General features: G+C 50.5%; 1 protein-coding gene and 1 long non-coding RNA gene across 13 annotated transcripts in view; both read left to right on the forward strand.

Annotated features, from left to right (window-relative positions):
• The window catches only part of SNTG2 (syntrophin gamma 2), a 198,653-nt gene extending 192,558 nt beyond the window's left edge, over positions 1 to 6,095 (forward strand). For 9 of the 11 annotated variants that reach the window (XM_028496836.2, XM_028496841.2, XM_028496837.2 and 6 more), the window contains one exon: positions 5,344 to 6,095. In XM_028496836.2, coding sequence (XP_028352637.1) covers positions 5,344 to 5,475 — 132 coding nt within the window. In that variant the 3' untranslated portion in view covers positions 5,476 to 6,095. Of the gene's footprint in view, positions 1 to 2,790; positions 4,369 to 5,343 lie in introns of those variants that run through there. The other 2 variants (XM_028496840.2, XM_028496839.2) reach the window with 2 other exon arrangements.
• A 2,944-nt stretch (positions 6,096 to 9,039) lies between these two features.
• Positions 9,040 to 12,137, forward strand: LOC114487339 (uncharacterized). Of its 2 annotated transcripts, none has more exons than XR_003682358.1 (4): positions 9,040 to 9,073; positions 9,527 to 9,611; positions 10,063 to 10,170; positions 11,914 to 12,137. It is a non-coding gene; the product is annotated as an uncharacterized lncRNA (long non-coding RNA). The 2 variants fall into 2 exon arrangements; XR_003682357.1 differs by lacking the exon at positions 9,040 to 9,073 and adding an exon at positions 9,224 to 9,396.
• The last annotated feature ends 2,443 nt before the right edge of the window (positions 12,138 to 14,580 follow it).

A 14,580-nucleotide genomic window follows, 5' to 3' on the forward strand; every position in this document is an offset into this window, starting at 1 on the left:
GAGAGGCCCGCGTACCGCAAAAAAAAAAAAAAAAAAAAAAAAAATACAGGGGAAGTCAATATTTAAAGGAAGAGTTTTACAAACTGCATTAAGTGGTGGATTGTCTGTGGTATTAGGAACAAACTACTCTGTTAATGCAAAGGCTCCTGACATAACTTACAGATTCATTGCATTGAGCTGTCATTTTACTATCAGCAACTGTTGATCTTTTCCATACTTTATGTATAACTGTGTTGTCAACAACCCAGTTTTAATATAAACTAAAGACAAACTGAAGGATAAGTTCCATACACAAAACCAAAAGAAAGAGAAAACAAAAATGCAAAAGCTACACACACATATTGTTTGGAAACTGATTGTCAGCACTTTGCACGCACTTTTTGGTGAAATTCATCAGAGGGACACATCTCACGTGACATTGTTATATCCAAATATTGTGTCAATTCTTAACATCTCTTCACTGAGGTTAATGAGATAATGCGCCACATCTACTTTTTAAGTACGACGGAGATTGTGCAGAAACGCTTCACATTATTGTATTTAGGGAATGGATAGAATCAAAATCAGGCTGTAACCACTGTCAAGACTTCGGGGTCTGGAGGTGTACAACAGGGCAGCCGGTGGGACAGTGATGCGGGCAGGGACTCGGGTCCCTGGGCTGTGATGGAGAGGTGGCCACGCTCAGTCACGCCACCCTGAGCGGAGTCCAGTGGACATTGCCACCAGCAGAGGGGGTCAGAGGAGAGTGGGGACGGGGAGGGAGTCTGGAAGTGATTGTGCTGTGTGTTTGGTCCTTGGTCTGCGTGGATGCGGCTAACACAGCAGTTCCTCCTCTGCTGATGCATTGATTTGCCCTTCGCCCTAGGGACTGCTGCCAGGAGGGACCCAGGACCCCTCCAGGCTCAGGTCCTGTGCCGTCCGTGTGAGCCGGGGGATACTTAGGAAGTTAGCCCCCCAGTGCGCCCGGGTTCCTGTCCTCACGGGTTCCAGGGGCTTTGCCAGAGCGCCTGGTGTCCCGGGACACGGTCACATGACACCTGGGTTCCCTTTTCACAGGGACTCCTCTTTCATTCGATTTAAAAGTATTTATTTTTATTTTTTAAGGTTTAGTCAACTCTTGGTTATCTGTGTTGATAAAGGGAGTAGAGGCATTGGATGCTCTAAACCAGACAGTTTGAAACAGATGACATAAACTTTGGGGCATGTGTATTGAAGCAGACTCGGTTTCTTTGTGGCCCTCAGCTTAGGCAGCTTCAGTTTCCATTTTCAGGAAAAGAGAAAGTCCTAGAAAGTTGTGGAGGCCACAGGGGCGGATACAGGATTTGCAGAATTGAAGCTTAAACAGTCTGCAGGTCTCTCTTTATGAAAAAAAATACAAAATTGCAAATGCGATAAGCTAACTAGACACAGAAATGAGTGTGAGACACATCAAACCTCCCAGGAGACCCAAACTGAACCCATGTCCACGTGAACCCTCCCCCCAGATCCCAGGACCTCCAGCAGCCCCCCTGTGCCTCCCCTCCGGGGCCGTGGGGTGCGAGAGAGTAGGGCAGAGGGGGGCGGGGGTCTCAGCAGGTATAACACATGGACCAGGGACCCCTTGCTCAGGCCCCTCGCGGGGCCTTGCAAGTGGGGATGAAACTGGGGACAAAAGTAGTTTCCACGTTGTCACACGGAGCAGGAAACATGCACGTGGAGAGCCTCTAATAAACACGGGCGGCAGTTTGAACATCAGCTTCAGGCTGATGTTCTGCGTTTATTACAGCTTGTGAGACAGAGGGAAGGTTGGGAACGCCAGTCGGGAATCTAGAACCCGTGAGAGCACCTGTAGCTACCGCTGGATTTCAACCAAGAGCCGGGCACTGAATTCCGAATAGGAACCAGGGCTATGGCCGGTGAAAGGGAGAGCAGCGTGATGTCGCCAGTGAACCAAGAGTTTCAGAGAAAACTATTCCTATTAATTGAGCTTTTAGTTACGGGAGTGAGAGTCGTGGAGCAGTTAACCTTTGAGTGTTTATGGAGACTCTTTCTGGGATGTTTAACCGGATCGCTGCCTCAGGAATGAGCGTAAAGAGAAAATGCCGAGTTGCTCTGGAATCCGAGGGAGGATTTCCGGGGCTTTGGGAGCGCAGAGGGGAAGTTATTTTTTCTATCCATTATTTACAAAAACGTCATGCAGTTCCGGGACTTGGGCTGACCCCACAGCGAGGCCAATGGCTGGAGCTTTGGGGTTGCAGTCTTTTTTAAAGAAAGTATTTGTTTTCATGTTTTCTACATCTTTCTCCTAAAAAAAGCGTGTCGCATAACCAAGCTTTCTGAAATGCAGGATTTACTTGCCTACTGATCTGCTTAATAGATTATAAGCGAATTATAGTTAAGTTACAAGGACCGAATTTGGGGTCCACTGCAGGGAGGGACGGTGCCCTTCTACCCACCCCCGACCCCTTTCCTATGCCCGTTGTTTGTATTTTACGCGTTTCTCTGTGATTTCATTTCTGCCTCTAGACGGAGCCGTCAAGGGCAGCTTTTCTTTAGCTTTTTATCTTCAGAACTTAGTAAATGTGTTTTAAATGAAAAAATTAATGAAGAAAGAAAGAGCCAGTTAGTATTGAAAGAACTACCAGATACGCTCACAAAAATTTTTATCAGTTTCCAAGGAAAAAATTGTTCCAATTATCGTGAAAATCCCTGACGACTCTGCACACGAAGGTTTCTGGCGAGCCCAGCTGAGAATCCACGAGGCAGACGTTGGTCGCTGAAGGCAGCGCACTGTGTGATTTATGTCTTTAGGAGGAACAGAGGCGGGTGTTCTTCACTCTGTGATGATCCGGGAGGATAAACTCCACTGGAAACTATTCCTTGGCGCCGTGAGTCGCGCAGACGGTCAGACGTGGACGGCGGGGGCTGAGCAGGGGTACATCACGCCGCTGCCGGCTTCAGGGAGTAACCGTGGCGGCGTCGGATTGTGGAGAGATGGTGGAGGGAGACAAGGCCAGGTTCCTCCTGAAGATGGAGTGAAGCGGGGCCTCTACAGAACAGGGGACACGCGAGTGCGGCCTCTTCCAAATATGGGTCTGAAATTGTCCTTAATCTGTTTTCCCGGAAGCTCAACGGAACAGAGCTTTCCTTTCTTTGCGCTTCTTTTCCCTTCCTCCCTCCCTTTCTTCCCTTCTTCCTTCCTCCCGGGTCCCCTGCACGGTCGGTCAGTAAGGTGCCCCTCCTCCGTGTGGGGACAGGGAAGGTGCACCAGCCGCGTCCCGCCTGCATCCAGGTTGGAGCCCAGCATCACCGGCCGCCTTGCCGTTTCTCACCTGCTGGCCTTTGACTCTGCTTCTCAGCTTTCTTCCCGGACATTGTGCTTCCCGTAGACATGTGCTTGGAAAACATCTGTCAACGGTTTGCCGTGTCCCAGGGTCTCTGTGCAAGGGTCGTCTTGGTTACGACACCTGCCTGGGGACCTGCCCCTCCCTCCGAGCCTTCCTGGGCTGTCGGGCCTTCACCGCGGCCCAGTGGGTGGGGGGATCTTTTATCGCACCCGGTACGTTACAAGCCGCCGCTGTGCTCGGTCCTTCATAAGCACGACTGCCTCATCCCCACGAGCAGCCCGGGAGAGAAGCGCTGGCATCACAATATATGTTTAATATGGCACAAAACAGATTGTTCAAGTCGGCGTAAAGTGTACGTTAATTCACGTACAAGCCAGAGCGACTTCCCCAGACCTCAACATGTGAACGTTTCTTCCATGAGCAAACGCTGCCGCTCAGAGGCCCCGGCACAGCACTGGCTGGGCCGCAGAGTCCACAAGTGGGAGACCATATCTGACCCCCTCAGTGGGCCTGTCTCCACACTCAGTGGCTGAGCCCCGATCTGAGTTCCCTGTAAAATAACACATGGGAAATTGTGTTCAGTGCATGGTTATCCCTGCTAATTGTCACGTTCAATTATACTCGTTGGGGGCATTTTCTAAGGGAAATTACAACGCGTATTCACTTATTCTAGAGACTCGTTCATTTATTTAACCATCATCTCTTTCAAGTATAGCTTTGATCAGCTTCCATGTTGAATTCTTTGGGAAGGACAGTGGTTAAGGCTCCCTTTGAAATACGGTCTGTGTCTGAATTGCTACAGCTGAGTGGAAACTGGTCTCTTAAGCGGTTACAGACTTTAAAATTTCCCCCTCGTGCACTGGGCCATTAGATGACAGTTAGGGAAAACTAAAAGCCCAGGATGGCTACCGCTCCTCGGAAGGGCTGTCTCTCATCTCACGGACAGTTTTTGACGCATGTCTGCAGTTTGCGCAGCAAGATGGAAGGAGGGGTAGTGCCATAAGGAAATGTGGTTTCTGCGCGGGGAGGTGTATTGAGGGCATCCGGGCAGTGCTAACACTTACACGTTTATTGAAAGTGTCACCCTTGTGATAGATGGAACATTCCTGAGAGTAAGGATCATAAAAGAAGAAATGTTTTCTCAAGTTTGGGTGACCTCAGTCTTCATAGTTTGACGAGCCCTGTATAGACCCTCATGGCTTCCTGAGAGTTTTAGCCAATTAAGGAAAAGATCAAGGTATTAAAACACTTAAAATTTGATAATTATGCCAAGCTGTAGATCATATTTAAAATCAGTGTTTCAGCCACCATGAAATGTTAAAACACTTTATAAAAATCGAGGTCATTGGGACAAATAAATTGCAGAGGAAAGTTACTGGGTGACAGGGTTCAGTGGGTGAAACTCACAGAACATGAGACAGAACTTGCGGGCCATGTGCCCCAGCCTCCGGCTCCACGCTAGCAGCTCTCTGACCTGCCGAGCACGCAGACACACACATCCATGTGCACGAACGCTTACAACACATGTGTGCATGCAGAGCGTACACACACGGGCACACGAGTACAGGGCACACGTGTGCACACACGTTCCCACACGTGCACAGGCGCACGTGCACACACGCAGGCTCTGGCACGATTCATCTGCTCAGTTGGGAACACGGTGAGCGCTGCTGTGGGAGAGCTCTGCAGGCTTCGGTGGAGGCCGAAGTCCTGACCTGACGCTGCTGGTCAGGTGACTGAAAACCCAGCACAGACGGGGTCAGGATGCCGAACAGAGGACCTGAGTGCTATGTCAGTTACAGGAAAATCAAGAATTAAACCCAATTGTCAGGATATCAGTGCAAAAACCCAGAAAACCAGTGTGTTCGTGTTGACAGCCGCCTTTCTTAGTTCGTGTGTATTTGTACTTCCTTGAGTAACTTCCTTGTGGTTCTAAGAACATAGAATCTGTTAAATTTTCTGTAATGTGTTTTTCTAATATTTATAATATATGAGTACATTCTATTTTTTCTTGCAGGAACTGGAGTTTCAGGATCTGACGGCTGTTCTACACTGCATCCACTCCTTCATAGCAGCGAAGGTGGCCTCGGTGGATCCGGTATTTATAGACAGTCAGAGTATTGCCAGAAAATACATGTATAGCAGCTGAGCAGTGCTTCTGTTGAGTGCTGAAATTTAAATTATTTTCTTAAGAAATGAATATTTCCTGCACAATATTGCGACTTTGTGTGATTTTATAATGCTCCTATAGTTGTGATACCAATAAAACATGTCACTAGTTTCCAGAGATGGGTTGGACTTGTTCCATCTGACAAGGAACACAGCCTCCGCTCAGGCAAAGCTGTGGCTGAGAAAACTCGACTTCCCTGTGAAATAAGGCGTGTCACCACAGTCCTCCAGATCACGTGAAGGTGCCAACAGCACACACTGCTAAAACCCACATTTCATTTCCATTTTTATTTCCTTACGATCGAAAATGCCAAGAGCTCACCACTTTTATTTTCCCCAAGAATGGAAAGTTTTCCTTTGGATTTCCATCATGGTTTATCCCAGGACATTGGATATAGTTCTCTGTGCTATACAGCAACTAGGGATGATCCTACTAAGTGAAGTAAGTCAGAAAGAGAAAGACAAATATCATATGATATCACTTATATGTGGAATTTTAAAAATGATACAAACGAACCTATTTACAAAACAGAAACAGACCCACAGACGTAGAAAACAAACTTACAGTTACCAAAAGGGAAAAGGTGGGTGGGAGGGATAAATTGGGAGTTCGGGATTAACAGATACACACTACTATATATATATATGTATGTATGTATGTATGTATAAAGAGAAAGATACAAAGATGCAGTGGTCATTGACGGCCAACTTGATTTCACTCAGAAAAGCCTTTTCCTCTCAGTGGCCAAGAGCCTGCTGGACGCAGGGCTGTGGACAAGGATCCCATCTCAGGAGGCCTTTCTTCCCACCATGGCCACCTTGGACAAGTGAACGCTGGGCCACTGGCAGCCCTGCAGACTTGCGGTCGGGGGAAAGGGACACGGGCCCCCCATCAGAAGCACAGCTAAGTCAGAAGGAGAGACGGGATTGGTGAAAACGCACCCTAGAAACTTTGTAAAGCTCCCAACTGGCTAACCCTGGGATAAAACTAGCACAGCGTATGTTCTAGAAGATAGCACCACACTGGAGTTAAAAGACTCTAAATCCAGGGAGACAGAGTCAACAGAGCTAGTGTGAGAAAAACGTGGAGGTCTGAGGTGAACAGCTCATGGTAGGTTTATTTATTCAACAAACACTTGTGGAAGGTTCTTCGGGGCAGGCACTGTGGCTGGTCCTACAGCCACAGCAGGAGGAGGCTGAGGACCCGGTGCAGCCTGTGGGCTCGGATGAGGCCAGGTGGCCTCAGGAGGCCAACGTGACAGGTGACGGCGGCCGAGGTAGCAGCCGAGATCCACCCTCGTGGGTCAGTTCAGACATGGGATGTGGCCTTCATGCTTCCGGAAGAACGTTGGCATATTGGTTCCAAATAGACATCATTTTGTAATATAACACGTTTTGTATAAACTACGACTGTCTACCACAGGTTAGGAATTCTAGATTTTTGTATAGTAATTAGGAAGCTGGTTTACTTTAAAGCCCTGGACCATTCATAAATGTGATGGTGATTGTACCACGTTAGCAGGATTTCCATAATCTGGCTAATAGTGTTCTTTTTTGTGTGTTTTTATTTTAAAACTCAAAGGCAATACCCACATGACTTAGAATTTCGTCACTCTTGATAAAACAGTGCATACTTGGAAATTTGGATAAGAGTGAGTGTCGTATTCCGTTCGGGCTGCTGTAACAGAAACCACAGACTGAGGGCTTATGAACCACAGACATTCATTTCTCCCAGTTCTGGAGGCCGAAGTCTGAGATCAAGGCGTCCGCAGACTCCGAACCCTCTTCCCGGTTCAGATGGTGTCTCCTCGCTGTGTCCTCACCCGGAGGAAGCGGTGCTATAAGGTCACCAATCCCATCACGAGGCGCCACCCGTGCGGCCTCATCACCTCCCAGAGGCGCTGCTTCCAGACACCAGCACCCTGTGGCTTGGCTTCCATACAGGAATTTGGGGGGACAGAAACAGTCATAGCAATACGGAAGGACACGCATTTAACTGGCTTTATACGGCTTTTGCATTTGTTTTCTCCAAGTGCTGAGAGTCAGGACAGGCTTTCGTGACTTCTTGAAGGTGCAGGTGACTCACAGCTCTGTCCTAGAAGACATCCTTTTATTTGTTCAAAAAGCACTGATAAACCCCTGCTATGCTCAGGGCCATTAACCGTTGTGGGTAATTCAGACACAGAGAGTTCAGGGTCACCTGTTCACAGTTGTAGGAACTCCCCGCCCAGCCTTCAGTCTCACTGTTATTCCCCACGTCATTAATTTCTTTTCTTTTTTAATTTTGTTTTTCTCAGTTTTTTTGGTGTCATTAATTTCAAAGGTCAATGGACAGTTGAAGTTCCCAAGCCTGAATGTATTCCAACATGTGCACTGACATACAATTGTTGGTGATGAATAAAACCCCAAACAACGGTGAGAGGAACATATATAGCTTCAGAATATTCAAGGAAGATACAAACGGCGTTCTAAAAGATAAAGGAAGCTGCTACCTACAGTATGTCTACAGCATCCATTTCAAATCCATAAGTAATACGCTGAGTGTGATAAATTAGCGTCGTTTTTATGCTGATAGGTATAGAAATGCCTGTGTTGGTTTAGAACTCTTTTCTCCCCTTGGGAAGAAGAACCACCTTTGAAGACTCTTCAGCCGAACGGAAAAAGCAGCTCCACCGTCACCCACATGGCCTCTCTGCTTCTCTCACCCTTTCCCTTTACCTGCCCGTTGCATGCATTCGGGACGCAGGTAGAATAACGCTGAGAAAAATCAGCTGCAGAATCAGCAGTCTTCTCGCTGCTCAGGATTTCAGAGCCGTCCAGGGCTTCAGCTCACGGGGGTGGGGGTGAACCCCTCTCAAATGGATTTCTGCCCCTAATCAAAGAGTATTCTAGAACCAGGACTGCAGCGGTGAGCCAAGCAGACAAAAATCTTTGCCGTGTTCCCCAAACTGGAGCCACAGTTCCGACAGGGAATCCTGAAGACGTATTCCGGATGCTCTGAAACAAGGGGGCAAGGACTCCAGGACGTTGAATCAGCAACAGGCCTCCTCGGACAAACTGCTCTCGGGGTCAAGGCTTCGGACACTCTCTGCTTCACAAGGTCACGAGGATCCAGTCTGGACAGAGGTGTTCTTTACGCCCAAACTGCTGGAATGCGAGGAACTGGAAACCCCCTCGAGTCCAGTTCCTGTGCTGCAGCCGTGTCACCAGCTCCTCCCTGGCGGGGACCTCTGGTCACCTCCATCAGAAACCCTCCTGCCCCTCCGGCCACGGGACAACCCCGGCCAGCCCCAGGCTTTTGTGTGTGTGTTCCTTTTTGTTTTCACTGACGCGGCTGAATTTTTGGCTGAGTTCATCTTTTGTTGTTAGTCGTGGAAAATGAATTTTCCAAGTGTGTTACAGACTTACCAACCCACGACCTCTCAGGGAAACGATCCCTGCTGTGTTGGGCTTTTCCTATCTAGTAGAACCAAATGTTGGCCCTTCAGGGGTCTAACTTTCAGCAGAGAATATCTGAAAACATTTATTCAACATTGTTGACAGAGGAATTCTTTGGAAAGAACAGCACACCTGAAAAGGTGAGCCCTTTAATTTGTAGATTTATCTTTTAAATAGATGCATGCGAATTTTAAACATCGAAACAAAAAGATTGATTAGTGAGTTTTTTCATTCTTTTTTTTTCTCATTTTCAAATTTTAAAAAGAAAAAATTATCATGAAGTAAACTGCATCAAATTACTTCCATCACAAATTGCTGATAGAACATGTAGAAGATAGAAAAAAAATCACACTCTTAACTTGGGTCTACGTTAGCAGAGTAAAGTGGCGAATTAAAAACTCGTCTTCATAATGGAAGAGAGGCTCTATCTTGGTTTACAGCATCTACACCATCACATGAAAAGGTATTCAGAGGCAGGAATTACTCAGTATTTCCAACCCTCTAGATCCCTCAGGCTTCGGAGTCGAAATTCTATTTCTGTTTTTTGTTGAAGCTGCATACTAACCACGAATCTGCTATATTCCCTTGTTTAGATAAATGGCCTCAGTTCCAAAACGCAGCATGAGGTAAAATTAGAGCAAAGATTCGGCCAAATGCTGTACAGTTTGTCGCCGGAAGGTGAGGAAAAGTAGATGAGGACCCAGGAGGCTATTTTCAGTCACAGGTGGCGAGTGTTTCCCTCAGTCCCTTGGGAGTGAGGTCCTGAGTCTTTCATTCAGGTCGCTTGTGTCCCTCGAGCGTGTCCCCTGGGCATTGGGTGCAGGCTGGGCTCTGACAGGTGCCTCTACCCGGGCTGGGGTGGGAGGTACGTCAGCTCACAGGTGCCCCTACCCCTGGGAAGAGAAAGAGGAAGGAGGCCCCGGCTCTGCCGTCCGGGGGCCAGCTGTCCACTTAACTACAGCCCGCCCCCGAGGCCCCTGGAAGTGGGGTGCACAGCCCCCTTCCGCCCGCAGGGCCGGCCTGTCCTCCCCAAACGCCTGCCGGGAGCGAAGCCCAGCTCTGACCTTCAGCCAGTCACCCAGTGCCAAGTGCTTTTATAAAAAGTGTGCCCCTTTTCCACTCCTTGCAGGAGGAAGCCGCCGCACGAATGCACGCAGACGGGACTGAGCGGCCTTCCTGCTCTTTCAGACAGTCCACGAGGGACATTCCTACAAGTCTGTCTGATCTGAGCAAACAGGTCATTAAGGGGCTTTGGGTCGTGTCCTCAGAGGTTCCATTTCTGCCTAGAAATGACCCGAGACGGCCTTCCACTTACCATGGAGCAGCGATCCTCCTGGCCCTCCTGGCCCTGGGCCCCGTGTCTATGTCGCCCGCAGGGCACCGGGCACTCTCAGCGCAGAAGGGCCAGGGGTCGCGGCCAGGTGACGCTGCTCCTGCCAGGGGGGCCCAGAGTCGGCCAGGGGCACAGCCCTACTGCGCGGCCAAGGCCCAGGCCGTAAATAAGCAGGGGCCGCGCCTTCTGAGCCAAACCCAGGCCCGAGCCTTCCGCCCCACTCCCCCGTTCTCCCCAGAATTGAGAATAAAGGCATTTAACCACAGGTAACATTCCGAGATCAACTTAATGGTATTTCAGAACTGAGCAAACTTAAATGCTTCTGGCAATGAAAGAAAACCAAATGCACGTTTCTGAAAAACTTCCCGAGGGCCGTGGCAGCATGACAGACAGCAGTACAAAAAGACGAGCACAGCTTTCCTGAAAAGTGGTTTATATTCTGGCAGTGACAAAATAGATAATACAGAGTTTGGTTGGAAAAAGGATATATGCTTTATTGGTACCCAACAGTAAATTTACACCACAGTAAGAGACAAGAATACTAAATAATACATATTTTTCCTGAGAAAAAATTTTCTCCTAGAATAAACTGTTCCTTTAAAACTGGAATTCAAAGCAAATGCAAAACAAAAAGAATATCCACATGTTTCCTTCAGGGAAATCAATATTCCCGATTTCCTCCAGGTAGACATTATTTTTCACCTTGACTCACACACAGAGAGAAAACCCTGCCTGCCCTGAACACAGTCTTTGTCTCGGATTTGGCAGGAGATTCATGAGCTCCACAAGAATAATATGTGCCTGCACGTGTGTCTACCATATGTCTGTGTGTGCACAGGTGTGTGTGTTCCTGCCTGTGTGTGCCTGCGTGGGAGCCTATGTGTGTGTACATGTGCACGTGTGTGTATGTGTGCGTGTGTGTTCCTCCCTGTGTGTGCGTGTTCCTGCCTGTGTGTGCCTGCATGGGAGCCTACGTGTGTGTGTGTAAATGTTTGAGCGTGTGTACGTGTGTGTACGTGTGCGTGTGCGTTCCTGCCTGTGTGTGCCTGCATGGGAGCATAAGTGTGTGTGTGTACGTGTGTGTACATGTGAGTGTGTGTGTGTGCACGTGTGTGTACATTGTGAGTGTGTGTGTACGTGTGTGTACGTGTGTGTGCGCGGTGTGTACATTGTGAGTGTGTGTACGTATGTGTACATGTGTGAGTGTGTGTGCACGTGTGTACACATTGTGTGTACATGTGTGTGTGCACGTGTGTGTACATTGTGAGTGTGTGTACATGTGTGAGTGTGTGTGTGCACGTGTGTGTACATGTGTGTGTGTACGTGTGTGTACATGTGTGAGTGTGTGTGTGCACGTGTGTGTACATTGTGAGTGTGTGTGTACGTGTGTGTACATGTGTGTGTGTGCACGTGTGTGTACATTGTGAGTGTGTGTACGTGTGTACATTGTGAGTGTGTGTGCACGTGTGTGTACATTGTGAGTGTGTGTGCACGTGTGTGTACATGTGTGAGTGTGTGTGCACGTGTGTGTACATTGTGAGTGTGTGTGTACGTGTCTGTACATGTGTGAGTGTGTGTGTGTGTGCACGTGTGTGTGTGGAGCAGGAGGAAGGCAATTTCAGAAATAAACATGGCTTCTGTTTCCAGAACCTGGAGAAGTGACGCTCAGGACACAGCAAACATCTACCAGCCCCATCCCTTCCCCGGGGCAGACTCTCGTTTGAGGATCTTCTAACTGAGAAACGAAAACAAACGTCGCCATCGGGTCGGATGACGTGGAGCGGCCCAGACACCAAGGGGCTCACAGTCACAAAGCCGTCCCTGATCCGCGGGGCCGGGTGCACCCTCCAGGTACGGTGACAAGCCGGTGACGGGAGAGGCTGGGGAGAGCGCGGGGGTCGGGCTCAGTGCCCGGAAGCTGACCCCTGGGGGGCCTGGCTTCTCCCTCTGAGCTCCGGGACCCGACGGCGGGGCTGGGATCCGCTGCCCCCGAGGCTCGCTCAGCCCCAAACTTTGACCCCTCCGGCCAGGGGTGGGGGCCGTCCCACGCCTGAGGCTGGAGGCTCAGCTGCTGCTTCCTCGGGCTTTTATTCTGGGAAGTTGGGCCTCTCCTGGGTCAGCAGAAGCTCTCAGCACTGAAACGGCCTTAGGTCATTGCTGGCAGTGACCAGGGCAAGGTCAGCACTCACAGGGACGGAGGTCAGCGGTGACGGTGACCAGGGTCAGCGGGGACCGCGTGGAGGGCGAGCCCTGTCAGCGCCAAGGGTCGGGGCTGGCCTGCGGGGGAGGAGGCTGGCGTGTGACCCCGTTTCCCCGTCGCGGCCGTCCTCGCTGGGCCTGTCTTGAGGCCGAGCCCTCCCCGCTCCCCGAGCAGAGCAGGTGCCCTGGCCGCCCCCACGCCCGCCGCGCTGTGCTCCGGGCCTGCCGGGGCTCCGGGAGGACCCTGGGCAGCAGGCGTCCGGTGCTCCCCGTGCCCTGGCCCGTCCTGGAGGATGAGGGCGGAGTGATCTAGGGCCTGGGACCCCAGCGGGACGACGGGGAGGGGCTTCCCCCGGGGAATTAGGCTCTGCGATGGTAAGAAATCAATCTCAAATTTAATGAACGAGGGCTTCTCTGACACAGGAGCGTGAGAATACGCATGCCCGCCCACCCCTGGCCGCAGGTTCTTCCCCCCGTGCTGTGACTTTGGGTCCCCAGCCCTCCTCGAGGCCAAGTTCAGCCGCCTCTCCTTGACCTGCCCGGCCGGCTCCACCGAAGGCAGGACGGGACCCGGGGGTCAGCCTGTGGGGCTTGAACACACACGTGGGGAGCCTTGGTCGCCACGTCACACGGGAGGACCTCTGGGGACACGGGGCCAGCTATGGACTACTCAGACCCGCACATCCCAAAGCGTGCCATCGGGCCGAGGGCCCCTTGGGGACGCTCAGACTTTGGGGAAGGGATTGCACCCGGGAAAGTGCCCGCTGGACCCCGTGGTGGGTGCGGGAGGGCTCCTAGGGTCTGCGCCGTCCCAGAGGATGGGGTGCCCGTGACGCAGGGGATGGAGGTGGGCCCCGGGGCCGCGCCCGCGGACGGATCAAGGGCTCTGTTAATCTCTTCCCTTTAACCATGAGTTCATCTCGTGAGCTGCGTCTCACCCGTGTTTTGAAAGAGCAAATACAAACTAAGAGGCTTGATTCTCCTGTGGTAATGAGGGGAGAGACTGCCCCCTCTTCCTTTTTCATAGAGCATCGACTTTGGAAACCTTGGAATTATAAGTTCTTTCTCCTTCTCTTTGAAATGTAGATAATTTCCTTTTAAAGCTAAATAAGCCTTCTTGCCAGCTTTACAGCCCAGGAACATCTTTCTCAAGGGCCTGGAAACATCTCTGAACTGTCAAGTCAAGGAATAAGCCTTGTCTCCCGTCCTGAAAGGGAAGAGCCCAGAGGGCCTCAGAAAATAACTCTGTTTATTTAGTTCACTGCAGTAATCTTTACCAGCTGTACTGTCTCAACTACATTCACAAATGTGAGAAGACAAATGCTTTGTCTACCTGTGCTAGTAAAATTCACTTTTCTCTTAGACACTGAAAATTGTGAGCTTATTTTATATACAGATACTTTTAGCACACAAAGTATCAGGTGTTTGCCATCACATTGAATAAAAGGGAATGCACATTTTGACTCACTATTCTATCGTTCATTTTTAAATAATCCACGGTTAAATCGGCAGAGGTAAATGAAAATCACCCTTTACCCCACCTCCAGCCCGCTGATGGGAGGACTGTGGCCTTGTTATTCCACCACGAGACACAGAAAAGGGGCAGATGCTCCCCGGGTCAGGTGCCGATGACACTCGGAGAACCACCTGACACCAACGCGTCCTGATGAGGTGGGGGCTGTCACTGCATGCCACGTGGTCAGGCCAGGCCGTGCGGTGCGGTGTCGCTGGGCCGGGAGGAGCCCCCGGGGGCAGGATGAAGAGGCCCCGGGAGCCGGGAAGGGAGCTCAGAAAGGACGCGGCTGTGAGAGCGGCCCCGCCCGCAGGCCACGGCCGGACACCCGCCGTTGCTCTGGGTGGGATGGAAGGCAGCCGGAGGGGTGGAGCCCAGGGCGGCAGACAGCCGCCCTGCCCGTGATCCTTTGGTTCAGCCCCAGCAGTGACTGGGTGTCTGACTGTTGGCAGGAACTTCCGCATCTCCGAGCCTCAGTTTCCCCATCTGAAAATAGAAGCGACGGCAGGTGCCTCGTGAGGATGTTACAGGGGCTGCGCACGGTCATACACGTGCAGCGTCACGTCCTTTACCCGGGTGCCTTACCTGGGAAAACCAGTGCT

The sequence above is a fragment of the Physeter macrocephalus genome, chromosome 12 (assembly GCF_002837175.3).
Source record: "Physeter macrocephalus isolate SW-GA chromosome 12, ASM283717v5, whole genome shotgun sequence".
NCBI lineage: Eukaryota > Metazoa > Chordata > Mammalia > Artiodactyla > Physeteridae > Physeter > Physeter macrocephalus.